General features: G+C 38.7%; 1 protein-coding gene across 2 annotated transcripts in view; it reads left to right on the top strand.

Annotated features, from left to right (window-relative positions):
* The window catches only part of BMP5 (bone morphogenetic protein 5), a 54,300-nt gene that overhangs the window by 25,987 nt on the left and 12,868 nt on the right, over window positions 1–15,445 (top strand). For both annotated transcript variants that reach the window (XM_058020733.1, XM_058020732.1), the window contains exons 3-4: window positions 4,088–4,236; window positions 14,589–14,786. In XM_058020733.1, coding sequence (XP_057876716.1) covers window positions 4,088–4,236; window positions 14,589–14,786 — 347 coding nt within the window. The remainder of the gene's footprint in view (window positions 1–4,087; window positions 4,237–14,588; window positions 14,787–15,445) is intronic.

Raw genomic sequence — 15,445 nt, 5'->3', positions numbered from 1 at the left:
TGCTGAAAGGAGGAACAGACAATGACACACCATGCATTTGATTACACCAGCGTAACTACAGAAGCTTCAGATGTAGACTAAGTGTTTCTCTCCTAGTGTTGATTTTGACAGCTTCTGCTAATATGGATATTATAGGCAACTACCTCAGTGGAACAGGACAGGAGAAGACCACAAGCTCTTCACTGTTCAAATTAGAAACAAGAAAATTTTTCCACAAGCCCCTTGCTGTCTCCAGGCAGAAGAAACCCCAAGACAAGCTCCCAGGAATTTTTATTTTTCCAAAACCACACCTTTTGTTTTGGGGCCAGACTTCACTTGCGATTTTCTTGACTTTATCACCTCAGGTTTATTTGACATATGTACATTAGGTTTCAGGTAAAAAATTTTTAGAGGCTGTAACTACAGAATGGGAGAAGGAGAGAACTTTGAAGATAGAGAGGCACTGGAACATGTAGCCCACATAAGTTGTGAATGCCACATTCCTGGAAGCTTTCAAGGCTGGGCTGAACGGGGCTTTGAGCCACAGGTCCTAGTGCATGGTGTCCCTGCTGATGGCATGGGGTTGGGACCTGATCATCTTTGAGGACCCTTCCAACCCAAACCTCTCTCTGATTCTATGATTCTGTAATATCCCACAGTCCTCTCTAGTGACGTTCCACAACAAAACTGCTCCTGCACCCTTTGCTTTGAGCAGGACACACGGGTGTCTGACAGGACTCTGCAATCCCAAACACAGGCCTACTGTGCTTTCAGGCAGGAGTGCCCAGGGCCCAGGGTTTCCAAGTTGCATACTAAGGATTGTGCTGTCGGCTCAGGCATTCTGTCTCTATGGCAGCCTGGCTACTGAAGTGTGTGTGTTTAATTCCCTTGGAGTTTGCTGAAGTTCCAGTCTTTGGGATTGAAGTTTTTTATTTGGTCTGAGGAAATGTACGGCATGGCCCATAGCAGGCTGGCTTCCTATGGAGCCGAGCCCTGCCATCAACTCCTACCCAAGTCTTTTCTCAAGACAGAAGTATATATTGTCCAATTCATGCCAAATCTTGGTTCATGATTTGGTGGCAGATAGCCACTAATTCAAGTAAACTCTGAGGGCTGTTTTCACATTAGGGAATGCTCAAGTGGCAATAAGATACAGAAGCCAGTTTCCAGAATGAGGATTCAGGCAAAACAGCATTATTGGGATGGCCTATTACACTGTAATGATTATTTGATCTGATCAAGGACTGTTCTGGCTTTCAAGGAACATGCAGCTGGTTTGTTCCACCTTTTCTTCCTTAAGGGTCCCAGGAGATGTGGAGCTTCTTTGACGTTCAGCCTTCAGTCTCTTTGCTGAAATTTTTGACTGTGATAGCATTTCTCCTTTATAAAACTGATCATTAGGGACCAGACTGAAATCACTGCCCTAAAGAGCCTCTGTAAAGGTACAGCCAATCAGCTGCATTCTGCATTTTGGGCTATTTACGACATAATGCCTTGGGTTTTTATTACGTGTTGTGGGCTATATTTTAAATAGAAATACATTTTAAAATTCAGCCAAAATTTGCAGCTGTTTTTCATTTTAAGTGTGATTGCACAGAATAAAGGAGAATTTTAAAATTAAAAATGTCACAAAATATGATGGGAAGTTTGAATGAATGACATGAACTAATGGGGGAACCCTGATCCTAGAGTTCCTGCTGCCTTCTCAGGGGTCAGGTTTTTACCCTGTATCTGTATCAATTGTGGAAGAAGTTGTTATTTTCCCTGAATTTTTTTCCCTGAGTTTTACAGACTTTGAATTTCTGTAGTAACATGCTGTTGTTATGTGGGCTAAATTACTAGTATTGGTCCAGATACATTTTCTCCATTCTTCTATGTGCTCTCAAGAGCACATAGAAGTGCATAGTTCTGGTTTTCTCTAAGTAACCCCAACTCATTTTCGTTTCATTTGCTGAGGTAATGAGTAAGAGCAATCTGTCTCTTTAAAGTGTATAACCTTAGCCAGGTCACTGTACTTGCAGGGAGACAGACAAGTAATTGAAATATCAATATCAAAGACACTTTAGTTTGAGTTTTTGCTGCAGTACGAAGTAATAAAGTCACATTGAGGAAAAATTTGTCCCTCATAGGCATTTCTGGGCTGGACCATTAGTAGTGCCTTATTCTGATTTGGCATGGGAAACATTGTGATTTTGTGAACCTTTAGTACCAGTCCTGGATTTGGAATGGAAAGACTCTATATGAGAAAACAATTATGTATTCTAGGAGGGGAAAAGACAAGTGTGGAAATCTATCACTATGGTATTGTAGTATTTTATATTCCAAACATTTTTACAGTTTTCTATTTAATCTACTGAGTGATGCAAAAGTATTTCTAAATAAAAATCTCAAAGACTATTACAGTCGGAACTTTTCAGGTTTAAAATTCTGATAAAACTGCATATTAGAGAAAAAAAGTTGGCATTTAAGACTCCAGAGAGTACTATTTATGAGCTTGTGGTATGTTGTTAATTTGTTCAGTGCTAGCGTAGCAGGTCAGGCTCTTTTGAGTTGTAAGATTTTCTTCATGTTAACTCCAGAGGGGGAATGCAGGTTTTCTCCTTGTGTGGTCATTAGCACAGTTCTACTAGAACAGAAGTGATAAGAGCCCATCAAAAGATTATCCTTTAACAGAAGAAAAAAAAAGGCAACTTAAAAAAAAAAAACCCTTTCAATTCCTTTATTTTTTTTAATTACCTTCCTTTATAATTTCTGAGCTCTTTAACCTGATTTTGCAGATAAATCTCACATATAAGTAAACATATGCTTGTCATAGTTCACTTGGTCTTATTTTCTTAATTATTTAGCAATCACAGTTTCAAAAGGTGCACTTAATGCTTTTTTTTAGTATCAGACATTCTAGGTGCATTTACTGTGTTTAGATCAGACAGGAACTTTCTAAGGTGTCATTGTGATCAAGCATGTAAGAATACAGTGACAAGACACTAACAATTTTAAATCCCCATTTTCACACAAAGCCTGTTCTGGCTGGTTGTCTTTCCTCTTAAAGTGTGAATTCATTTTGCCTGTAAGGCAACAGTACGATTCCCAGATCTGTGTGAGCCAACTCTGCCTTTAGCGGACTTGTACAGTAAAAAATTAGAATGAAACATTTTTTCTTGTATCTTACTGTTTTGACTACTGTTTATGGCATTAAAAAATAGGTTTTTATAACTATAGATTTAGGTTTAAAAGGTTAAATGGTGAAAACAGGTTTTAATAATGCATGCTGCTTTGTAGAAGCGTGTAAAATGAAACTGATGAGAGTTAAATATCTTGGGTTTAGTCTGGTCATTGTAGTAAATTATTTGTAATACAGATGATGATCTGGAACCAATTGTGTCATGAGATATGTGGAAACAGAACAAGTAAATGACCCATGCTAAAAATTTAGTAACACAATTATACTAACTCCCCTGAGCAGCCCTTCTGAATTACTGGAAGATTTCATGGGAACAAATTTGAAAATATACCAGGGAACTGAGGGTTAAAATGTAATAATTATATTATTGAATAGATATGTAATTTCTGCTTTGATATGGAGACTTATTTTCTAAACATCTGCAGTAATAGGAAACGGTCTGAACTGCCATCTATTCATGTTTTGTCATAGGATACAGCTGCCGTCACATGTTATTAACAACAGACCTTTTTAGCAACGCTATACCTCTGAGTTTTAATTGAAATTGAGAAGTGATTTTGTCATTTTATGCTGGAAAGTTTCTAAAAGTGAATCTTCCTGATGCATTCTAATGTTGAGAAATGAATTTTTTCATACACGGCCTCAATGATGTTTTTCATGTAGTTGTATCAGGAAGTTGTATTTTTCAGATTTTCCAGAGCTATCATTTTTTCATGCTGAAGCTCATTTCAGAAAGGCCTCTTAGGGGAAATACCTGTATTATATTTACCAACTACCTGTCAGCTACAGCACATGCTGTACTATGTCATAATGAGGATATGTCAGAAGATTATTAATTTGGACTCCAAGAAGTTATTGTCAGCAAGGAAATTAGGGACAAAGCTAATAATATTTGAATGCCTTAAATCCGGATTTTCTTTAATTTAGGGATGCAGACTTGTTCCTGTTAGACACAAGGAAGGCTCAAGCTTCCGATGTGGGCTGGTTTGTCTTCGACATCACTGTGACCAGCAATCACTGGGTGATTAATCCACAGAACAACCTGGGCTTGCAGCTCTGCGCTGAAACTGGGGACGGTAAGATCCAAACTACAGATCCCAAAGCCTTGTGTGCTCTTGTCAAACCTTGCTAGGATCTTTTTCTGGATGGGTGTTTTTTACCTTGACTGGGTGACAATTCATTGAGAGTTTGTAAGCAAATAACAGTAATCTTATCCTGCTGTTGATGTGGTCTGCAAATTTTCTATTATTTTCAATTCTTTAGAGTATTGCAATTATAAAACTAACTGAATCAAGTGAAATTGGGTTCAGGATAAGGGCTCCTACATACAAAATTAAGATCTATTTTAATGTTCTACTACTGATGATTAAATTCAGGAAAGTCAGATTTGCAGAACTTCTTCTGCAAACTTCTGCGGAATTCTTCTTGGGCTGAAGCATAGAAAAAGTTATAAAATAAACCTCAGAGCCATTCAAAAGATACAGCATCTGTTGATACTGATGTTGAAGCAAATTTAACAATAGGGTAATTTGGGAACTGGTTTTCTTAAATTTTAAAAAGAAAAAAAGATTTTTTTAAACCTTGAAATGGTTTAAAAATTTGAAATCTTGAAAATTTTAGTTAGCTGAAAATTAGAAAAAAACACTATCAAAACTGAAGTTTTGAGCTGTGAGGGTTTTAGTACAAATTTACTGGGCTACTGCATTATTCAGAGTTATGCTCTTCATTAAATTTGAAAATGCATCTCAGTGCAAAACAATATTTTTAGAAGAAATGTTCTTTACTTAGACTTCTTTAGAAACTAATAAAAAGAGACTTATATACTGTTTTTTCTGTGATGGTTCACTTAATCCATACCACTTTACAAGCAAACTCAGATTTAACTCTTTTTGTCAAAAAGCTTTTTATGTCAGAGGTCAAGGGATCTATGATGCCAGTTAATCTAAACCTTAGCTGACATAATGTTAATGAGTAGCAGAAGAAACCCTGGTGTAAGGATTAATTTTTTTTTTTTTCTTCTTTGTTCTGGCTACATTTTCTCATTGGTTTTGATCTAAATTCTCCCTCAGGCTCAGCTGGGCTGTGAACAAAGCGTCTCATACTTTTTCAGCAAGTGCCCTGGCTGCTGGAGAGCTATGCAGAAACTGTCCTTTGGGCACGATGCTTCAGGAGAGAGCTGGCAGGCTCGCACCAAAGCTCATGGCCGCTCCATCTGGCGTCACCTCATGGTCAGAGCACAGCTAGTGGGCAAGGGGGCACTGGTGCAGAGCAGAGCAGAGCAGAGCAGAGCAGCGCAGAGCAGCGCAGAGCAGAGCAGAGCAGAGCAGAGCAGAGCAGAGCAGGCCGCTGCCTTCGCCCGGCCCCCGAGGCCCTGCTCCTGAGCCTGGCCTGCCTGGGGAGCACATCTCTTAGGCAGCCTGGTTTAGTGAGGCCATTTTAAAGCTCTTACAATTCTGAGGAGGTGACACCTCCGTCAGGAATCCAAATTAGGTGGGCTGGCTTCTGGCCAGCTTTCCTGCTCCAGAATAAACTCCATCCTTGACTTTTTTTTTTTTTTTTTTTTTTTTTCCAGGAGATTTGAACACAGAAATTGTTGAAAATTAAATATCCATGAAAGGCATTCATTAAGAAACCCTGCAACCAGCAATTTGTTGGTTCTAGCCTCAAAATTACATCCGTTTGGTAAACTACAAGAAAGTTTGTATGGGTAAAAGGAAACTTTTAGGTTAATACACTGAAGAAATTGTAAAAGAATAGCTCATGTAAATATTTCCCCTGTCCTACTCCCAAGATCGGAAAGGTGCTAGATAATTCTCTATTTTAAATTCCAAAGCCACAAACAGCTTTACCTTTTGCACCTTACTTATTTGGCTTATGAAGGAATTTGCCTTTCCCCTCACTTTCTATTCCCTTTTTCACTTTATTTGTACAAGGAGTCAACTTCTAAAGTTTTCAAAACTATAGGATAGACCTACACTACACTACTTCAGCTTAGCACAAGCAAAATCATCCTTTCATGCTCTTACAATTTTGCTCTTAAGGCTTTGATTATTTTTATTGGGTTGCTGTTACTTCTGGAAGCTATTAGAAACACCAGCAGTTGAATGACACGTTTGTGTACAGATGGAACATGAATTTTTATACGACTCAGTGTGTAGCGGACTCGGTTCGTAACCCAGAGAACCCCACCCACCTTTCCTCCAACCAGTTCTCTGAGAGAGCTCGGGGACTGGCTCACATCAGCAGAAAAACCTTCCCTTGGCTTGAGTGAACTTCAGGCCATGCAGGTCTGAAGCACATTTCTTCGTGCCTCCAGCTGTCAGCCGAGTTTACAGGAGGCATAGTACTTCTGTCCCCATAACTGGAGAGGTATTTATGATAAAACCTGATCCATTAACCTTTCTGTTGCAACAGATCATTAAATTAAATGGGATTCTGGTAAGTAAGAGGATCCCTGATCGAGTTATTCCGGTGCTGCAAATAACACTGGGGTCCTGGATAATCAAGTCTGTAAAAACATACTAAGTTTTAGATTTATTCATGCAGCCAATATGGGGAACCAATGGTTGCTGAGACTCCAGGGTGCTATTATATTGTTATCACTACCATTAAAAGTAATCTTTCTTACCATCATCTATCAGAGACATTTTTTGGCAATTACTTGTGTATATTTCTTCGCATCCCTGAAGATGGTGCACAAATAATAACAATAATGTCTACATAAGGAATAAAAAGAAGTTTGTAACTAATACAACAGTGTGAAAAGAAAATCTTTGGAAAAATGTCTGGTTGTTGTAATTCATATTTTTCCCCCTTTGAAAATACTGAAAAAAGTACAAAAAGCCACATGACACTGGAATGTGTTTTATTTTTTCTTTAGGACAGTATTTGGTATCATACGTCTCATTTTAGCATGAAATGTAGACTTTTTCTCTTAATGGGACATTTTATTTTGAACAGTAAGAATAAAGGTTTGCACGACACATATGGAAGCTGTCAACATATAATGCACTCTTTCCCTGAGGCTGTGGCAAATTAAGGATCAGGTTTTTTTGATTCTCTTTTTTAACGTATCCTCAACATTCTGCAGCATCCCCTCTTGGCTGATTCCCTGCTTTTGACACCAAAACTCTCTGTCATGATTCAAATGAGAGGTGATCTTTTTCACGCTGATGGATGCACGGATGTTGGGTGAATTGCAACATAAAATCAATACAGATGCACAAATAATTTCAAAAGCTCCATGCAACCTCTTCCTATATATATATCACATGTCTCCTAAGACTTAAAACTTGTTCTAGTGGATCAGCAAGTTTGTATTAACATTTAGCATTTTTATAAGTGGACATTAGCAGTGATCTGAACATCACTATTGCTGAAGTGATATAAACAGCTACAAGAGTAATCCTTTTTCTATTTATGTCATTGCTGAGGAGAACCTAGAGTTGTTTACAGAGAATGGGAGAGGGACATAATATGCAATGTGATTGGTGATGATCCATAAAATCAAATGGATTCCAAATACACAGCTCTCAACACAAGATCCTGAGTAGCCCCACTGTCATATAATTCTGTGCCTTTTATTAAATCACTGCAGCTCTCACTTATTTTTCATCTACCAGCACACCAGAAGGGAAGAAACTGCTGTCTACTTTGAAAAAACAAAGATTAAGATTTCTGTTACCACATAGTCCAATAGAAGGTTTCTTTGGGCTTTCTTGTTTTTTGAGGTGGGCAGGCAGCAGGAACCCTCAGCTCCCCGACTCTGACTCTTCAAGTATTTTCAAGTATTTTTTTTCCCCAGAGCAAAAGCAAACTTGATAAAAATAGGTTACTCAATCCAAGTGAAGCCTGTGGAAGGCTGATTCCCCCTTCAGCATGAATTTGGGTATGCTCTGATATGTGTCCCCTGGAAGGGAGTTTGGTTCTTAACCCCACATGCTGCATGAAGGATTGGTGAAGTTCTTCTCCAGAGATGTTGGGGAAGAAACTAAAAAACATAGTCTCTGTTTTCTACCCTCTCTTCCTCTTAGCCTAGATCTTCCAAGGTCCCTCTCTTCAACTAAGCCTTCAGAAAGGCAGCTTTCAGTGTGGCATGGAGTGGCTGGTTTGCTCTCAACAATCTGTGGCAGCACTCTGGCCTCTTCATGTACTTGGCTGTATATTTGATGTTGTTTTGGCCTCATCATTACCGCACTAAATGTCATGAATTTATCCCACAGCTGCCCCTAGACCACCTTGGCCATGGTAGCTGTCAAGTACTCTGGAGAATGCTGCTGGGTTGTTACCTTTAAACCTCTTGATGGATCTGGTATTTACGAGGCAAAGTATGAGGAGCAATGTCTCCTCCATTACTGTCCTTATAGTGGAGAAACTTAGGAAATATGTATTTATATTGATATATATATATGGGCTTTGGCAGGCAATAGCTCTGACTGAATTCTGGGCCATCTGGAAGCCATATAGCCATGTTAGCACAGCACTGAACCCGAGCTAATACATCCTGCCCCTCAGCAGGTTTTATTAGCTTGGGCTCAAGCACCGCCTAAGTACAGCTACATTCATTTCTGGTTCAGAGCTGACTTTGGCCAAAATTGTACTAGTTTTAAATTAAACGTGCTCGGCAATACTGTGGTGTGAAACAAGCTGGAGGGATGATTCTCAGTCCCCTAAACATGTCTCAGGTCCCCATGAGAAAGGTCCCAGTGCCGCAGTGCTGCCTTGAGGTTCTGTTGACTGTGGTGGAGCTGGCGCAGGATGTAAATGCACCAGGAGCACACTCCCACCAGGAGCAGAGTGGATGATCCAGTTCCAGCAGTCTTTAGTTAGCTCGGTGTCTAGTCTTTAGTTAGATAGGTGGAACCACAGTTTCCAGCTGGGTACAAACACTGTGTCAGCCTGTAGCACCCTTTGTTAGTAAGGGCACACTCCCTTTAAGCAGAAGGGCCAAGGAGGGGAGTGAAATGGGCTCCCACCCCTTCTCCTACCATCACTGGTGCACACTGCTCCTGGCTGTACAGCTGTGCAAATCACCCCACACCCTGCTCCCCAGACAGATGAAGGATACAGCTGCTTCTCAACACCATTAGTTTAGAGATAATGGCATTTGTGTTCTATTCCATTCAGAAGGCTTTTATCCATTTTATTCTTTGGTGGATGACCAATTAATCTAATCTCTCCTTGTTTTATTGTCTTCCTGAACACATTTTTTAATGGTGCAGAAAAGCCCCAGGACTCCCACAAGCCACTCACAGTTTAAGTGCATTAACTTGGAAGGATAAATCAAGTACTTACAGAGCATTTTTGTGTATAATTACAACTGATTTTCTTTGTGTAAGCATATATGGTACTGCCACATTATACAGCATATCAGAGTTCCTTATGTGTTCCCAAGTGCTTTCTTCAAGAGCTTTATGAATACCAAAATTAACACAAAAAGATACCCAAAATTCCTTTAAATTAACTGAGTAAAAACAACTAAATGTAAGATGTGACAAACAAAAGATGAATCTAGTCTTGACTAAAGCCTAGGAAAGGCAGAGCAGAGCATCCAAGACCACCCATTTGTCAGAATTCCTTAAAGCCTCCAGGGAGAAGAAGAGTTAATAAAACACACAAAGCATGTGTCAAAAGCATATTTTATGCTGTTATAGATAAATGTGTCCACCAAAGGAAAGGTTTGAGCAACAGTTTATGTAGATTATACAATAGAGACAGTAAAAAAATACTTTAGAGTTGGAGTGTTGAGGATGTGTTATATATAGACCATCACATTGGTGTTATTAGCTTTTCTCTTGTCTTTTTTTGCAATAAGCTTAGGTAGCCAAGCTCCAGCTCAATTCTTTTGTTTCAAGTCTCACTGCTCTCGAGAGTGCTGTTAGGACATGAGAAACCATGAAAGTTTCTCTCTAATTTTGAAAACTACTGTGTCAGCTTTCATAGGCAGAGCCTATGGGAAGTTTTTTGCTCAAATATGAAATGTTATTGGACCTTGGATGCTCAGGATCTTTCTTCAAAAGGCCTTTCCTCATTTCAGATGTCGCTGCCCAAAAGAAGGAAATCCTAGGTGTGGCATTGGAACTTTAATTTTTTTTTCAGCAAACTGCATTGAAATGAATTCTCAGAATTACTATATTTTTCATTTCTAAGTACAAATACATAAAATTATTACCAAAATAACTACTGTGACCTAGGAGTAGTGGTTAATCTAAAAAATGTGGTTTGTGACTTCTTGAACACTTTTGAAAGTAAATAAGCTCTTGTTTTTCATAACAAAATGAGTGGTTTGGTGCAGGCTGATGACTCAGGACAAAATAATGGATTTTGGAATTACTCATTGTGCTGTGCTGCCAGTGTAAATCTGGCTAGGATGCGTAATGACTGAAAGCTCTTGCAAAATAAGTGTCTGATCAATATTTTACTTAAAATATATACTGTCTGAGGAGATAAAGCCAAGGCACAGATCTTACTGTCACGAGCATCCACACTGCCAGTCTCGGAAAAAGTCTGAATGTTATGAAAACAAGGATACGTCTTCAGGTCAAGACTGCAAGACAGATTATTATTGAAAGATTGAAGGCCTCTTGCATTTCCATTTGGAGCAGCTGGAGGGGAAATGAACTTTTAAGATGGAACTTGGTCAGTTCATGCAAAGGATTGTATGATATGAATGCATGTGACAGAACTGAAGCAGACAGAGTGACAGCAAATAGCTCTGCTGTTATCAAATTGAGTGCAATTCCTGTTTTGTGGGTGAAAAAATAAAAACCACAAAATTGTCAGGATTGTTGAGATAGGACCTTTTTGTAAGCTGAACTTCACCGTTATTTTTGTAGCAGTGATTCCTTTATTATTAGGGGAGAGAATGTGAAAAGGTAAATAATATTCGTTCAGTTCAGTCAGTCAAACCCAAACTTCCATGCAAGCTTTTATGCAAACTGCTAAGGGCACTTTACTATCAAATAGTATAAAAGCCAAAAAGAAGTTTAAATGCCAAGTCAAACAAGTACATCTTGCCAAAGACTCAGAATCCTATGAATAAGGAGTAAGGAGTTCAGCAAATTTGAAACATAATGCTTTAAATGTCTTAGTCTCCAAATATACCTGCCAGTGTTTAGAGAAGATAATTAATTGTCAGAGAAGTATTGAGAAGTACATGCCAGACTGTGAAGAATACAAGGGCTCTCGACTATCACTGCACAGAGTAAATCAATCTGTTGTGGTTTTGGGGTTTTTTCTAGATGCAGGGACAATTGCAGTGGCTAAGTTCAGTGGAGCAGGCACTAGCAGACTGCTGGTTACTTGCACTTCTTTTCTTCTGAAATCTGAAAAAAATCTTTGAAATGCTAGGAATTAAAGATTGGATGGAAGGACAGAATGCAGCCCATTTTTCAGAATGCTTGACAACGTTGTTCAGAGATGCTCAAGAGAAGCAGGAAGACAAATCTCGCTTTTCTGGTTTTATGAGTTTCATCTGGCTGAAGCTCAGAGTGTAGTTAAGCAGGTCAGCCTGAGTCATTCAGCTCACTTTAGAAAGTATTGCTTTAATGCCACAGTATGGAACAACTGCATGCCCCAGAGACCTGGATTTCCAGTTGCCATTGAAGCCAAGAGTTTTCAAAATGTTTACAAGACACGATAGATTAAAACCACTTACAAAAATGAATGCTACAAATGGAAATTCAGCATAGAGCAAATATTTTTTTAATGTATACTGAAATTGACACTACAAATAAAAATAAGGACTACCTAACAAGACCATGGCATACCCAATGGAGCTACTGCTATGGCAGAAAGCTTGATGCTTTTCAGAAGCAGAATGTTTTGAAATACCTCCTGTTCAAGAAGGGGCAACGTTTTTTTAGACTGAAGACCATTTTTAGAATTTTTTCTTCCCTTTTTTTTTAAATTTTAATAAAGGATAATAGAAGTTCTGTAAATGCAAAATTTCTTTTGAAAAGAAGCAACCTAAAATGGAGACAACATATGTCGCTTGAATTTCCAAACCAAGCAGTTCAGAGATCCTCCCCAGAAGAAATATAGTGTCTCAAGGGCAGTGTATATTTTGATTGCTTCATCTTCTGAAAGTTGCAGTTAAGCTAAGGTATATGATAAACTGAGAGAGAAAAGTTTAACAATGTACCCACAGAAGTCAATAAAAGTTTTCCTCTGCACAAGAAGCAGATCCAGTGCGTATTCCATTCATGAATTGAATAAATGAGTCCTAAAATCGTATGCTGGCTGCTTAGGAGATCAAGCACATAAAGGAATATAGTCACATAAGCTGTTTCTCTGTGTAAAAAGGCTGTGGGTTACAGGATTAATTTTTTATAGTATATCTCTATACCCTGGATAACCAAGTAAGCCTTAACTTGTGGAATCTTAATAACCTTCTCATTGCTGAAGTCTAAAGGAAGCCCAGAGGAAACTTAATAATATTAAAAGTTATTTTAAAGGGAGTTCACATTGGTTTGAAGGATATTTTGCTTCGCACACAATATCCACCATTGTAAATTCAGGGAACCTAAATTTAAATTCAGAAAAGCTTCACACACCTTTACAGTTCTCAATATATAAATCTAATAGTATTCTCCATATGTCCAGCAGTAATGCATTAATATTTTACAGATAAAATTAAAATTCTGAAAGTCATTGGAATGAAAAGCAAAGAAAAATAGTAAAAATATTCCCTCTAGAACTGAAGGGAAATGTGGAACTTTGTGGTGAGAAGCTAGCTTGTCCATGTTGTTATGAATAGAGAATAGCATGTACAGTTTTTCATATCTGACTTGCAACAGAAGATTGGAACATATAGAAATTAATGTTACTGAATTATTTAATAGTAACTCAAACACATGAAAAAAAGAATTAAAGAAACACAAGACTAAAAAAGCATTTAAAATGAAATCAGAAGCTTCAACAAATATATTTTTCCATTGCAGTCAAAAAAGCAATTATCAAAATTGTTCAGAATATGTTGCCAATTACTCTGCTCCATAACTGCTAACTTTCTCAGTTCTTCTCTTGCCTTTGCTGGGCTCTCTGTCACTGGAAACATCTTAAACCAATTTAAAGTGCTACACCTGAATAAACATGTTGTAAAAGTGTTTATGTATTGAAGTGGGTCAGTTCAAGGTATGGTATTTGGCTGGAACTTCTAATTTCTCTTTTTACTGCAAAAGGGCTGCCAGAAGGAGGAAGTCTGAGCTGAATTAATACATTTGTTACAGTGGAAGTAGAATGGAAACTACTTTAACCACAAATCAAACTGCCTCTTTCATTTACGCCAGTGATAGAGTTTTTTTAAGAAATATAGACTCTGGCGTGCAGCCACTGTGAGTTTGTGTTTGAAAAGGAAACCTATATGCTTATTTCTATAATGTTTACTCCCATGTTTTCAAGTTCTTTTTCAGGGTGGTTGAGTTAGCAGCACTATACATTTGTGAGGCAGATGCGCCTTTGCTGCCCGCGTCCCGAATTTTCCAGCGGGTTTAGCGGAGTGCGGCGGCGCCCCGGCGCTGCCCGGTGCCCGTGCCCGGAGCCTCCCTGGCTGCACAGGACCTCTGTGTCCCCACCCTGCACAGCTGCACAGCTTCACACGACACTGTCTCGTTTTCTGACGGTTGAAGGGCTCTGCACAGTACACGTACGCACAAAAGTGTTTATGCTGCCAAAATAAATTCTGTTAAGAGTGAGGGTTTATTTGCTAAAATGTCACTGATGCAGTTTCAGTGACTTGTTTTGCTTTCCTCTCTTTCAGTGAGGTTTAGACCACATAATATAGTGAGGTTACCACACAGTCCTGACTGCACAAATATTTTAAAGAAATATGCACATCCCCTGGGAACAGAACCAGAGTCAATAATACACATATTTCAAACTCTTTTCTCTTGAACAACTGAATGGCTTCCTACCTTTACTGGTGAATGAACATCAGTTTGAGTAACACTGCAAAATATTTATTTTTAAAGTAGAATTATATTTATTATTTACACTCCTATTTGCTACTGGTTTGCTTGGGGGATATAAAGTTCCACATCCCACTGAAGCTATGCAAAATTAGAAGACCTCATCACATTATCCTTTCTATAGGAAATAGACTTTAATGGGTCTCATTTATTTTTCAGTTCTATAGATGTATATGAGACTGAATTAAAACACCTCTGTACTGAATAAGATATATAGCACAAAGAGACTGCAATTTTATGAAATAAAAATTGTATCTGTAAAGCTGTTGAAACTTTTGCAAATTGCTTACCTTTTTTGTCCTTTTATGTTCTGTTAAACAAAATGTGGATATTTTCCTAATCATATAAATTCAGGATTTCAGCAAATTCCTTGCTATGATTCAGTCAGCAGTTGAACTTCTGCTAGGGCTTTGGGAGGGGCAGGAGTTCACTTTTTAACTTCTAATTCCCCTTGCTTTTAGGTCGAAGTATCAATGTTAAATCTGCTGGCCTGGTTGGAAGGCATGGGCCTCAGTCAAAGCAACCATTCATGGTTGCATTCTTCAAGGCAAGTGAAGTGCTTTTCCGTTCTGTCCGAGCAGCCAACAACAAGAGGAAAAATCAGAACCGCAACAAATCCAGTAGTCAACAGGAGTCCTCTAGGATGCCAGGCGCTGGGGGTAAGATGGAGCTATGATTTGCAGTCTTTTTATAGGAGGAGTGGGCACCTGCTCAAGTGCATCCCACTCACAACAGCTCAAAAAGGTGCTGCTTATTGGCTGAACTGCCAGAAACAGTATTCCCACTCCTCTTTCGTTGTGTTGGCCCTGGGTGTGATCTGCCTTCTGTAAGTCAGATCAATTACATGTATCATGGGCCTCAGGAGGGTGAAATGACCAAGCAGTTTAAGAAAGTCTGTGTCTGAGCTTGAAACTAAGCCTACACTGTATGCAACTGGATGATGTCTTTGCTATGCATAAGTTTAAAATAGAGGAAAAGGATTGCACCCCTACTATTTGTCTAGCAAGCCTCAGCAAAACTGCCTCTCAGCTGAAGAAGGCAAGGTGTAACATAAAAATCTCAATACTGGAAATGAGGAAGCTTAACCAATCTGCAAAATTGTAAACTGCTTAGGAGTTCAGACCAGCTGACAAGTAATGATATAAAGATAAAATATATCCCTCTGTGGAGTGAAGTTTGTCCCTTACCTGAAAGGTATGGACAATAATGCACATAAAAATGTTCTTAAATTGCTTTAGAGCCTGGAATAAATTTTGCTGCAGTTTTCCCTGAAACAATCCTTTCAGCTGAAGGCACAAAGTCACTTTCTAAATATATT

The sequence above is a fragment of the Melospiza georgiana genome, chromosome 3, assembly GCF_028018845.1.
Source record: "Melospiza georgiana isolate bMelGeo1 chromosome 3, bMelGeo1.pri, whole genome shotgun sequence".
NCBI lineage: Eukaryota > Metazoa > Chordata > Aves > Passeriformes > Passerellidae > Melospiza > Melospiza georgiana.
Note: the sequence above shows the minus strand (reverse complement) of the source record. Positions and strands in the feature narration are given on the sequence as shown.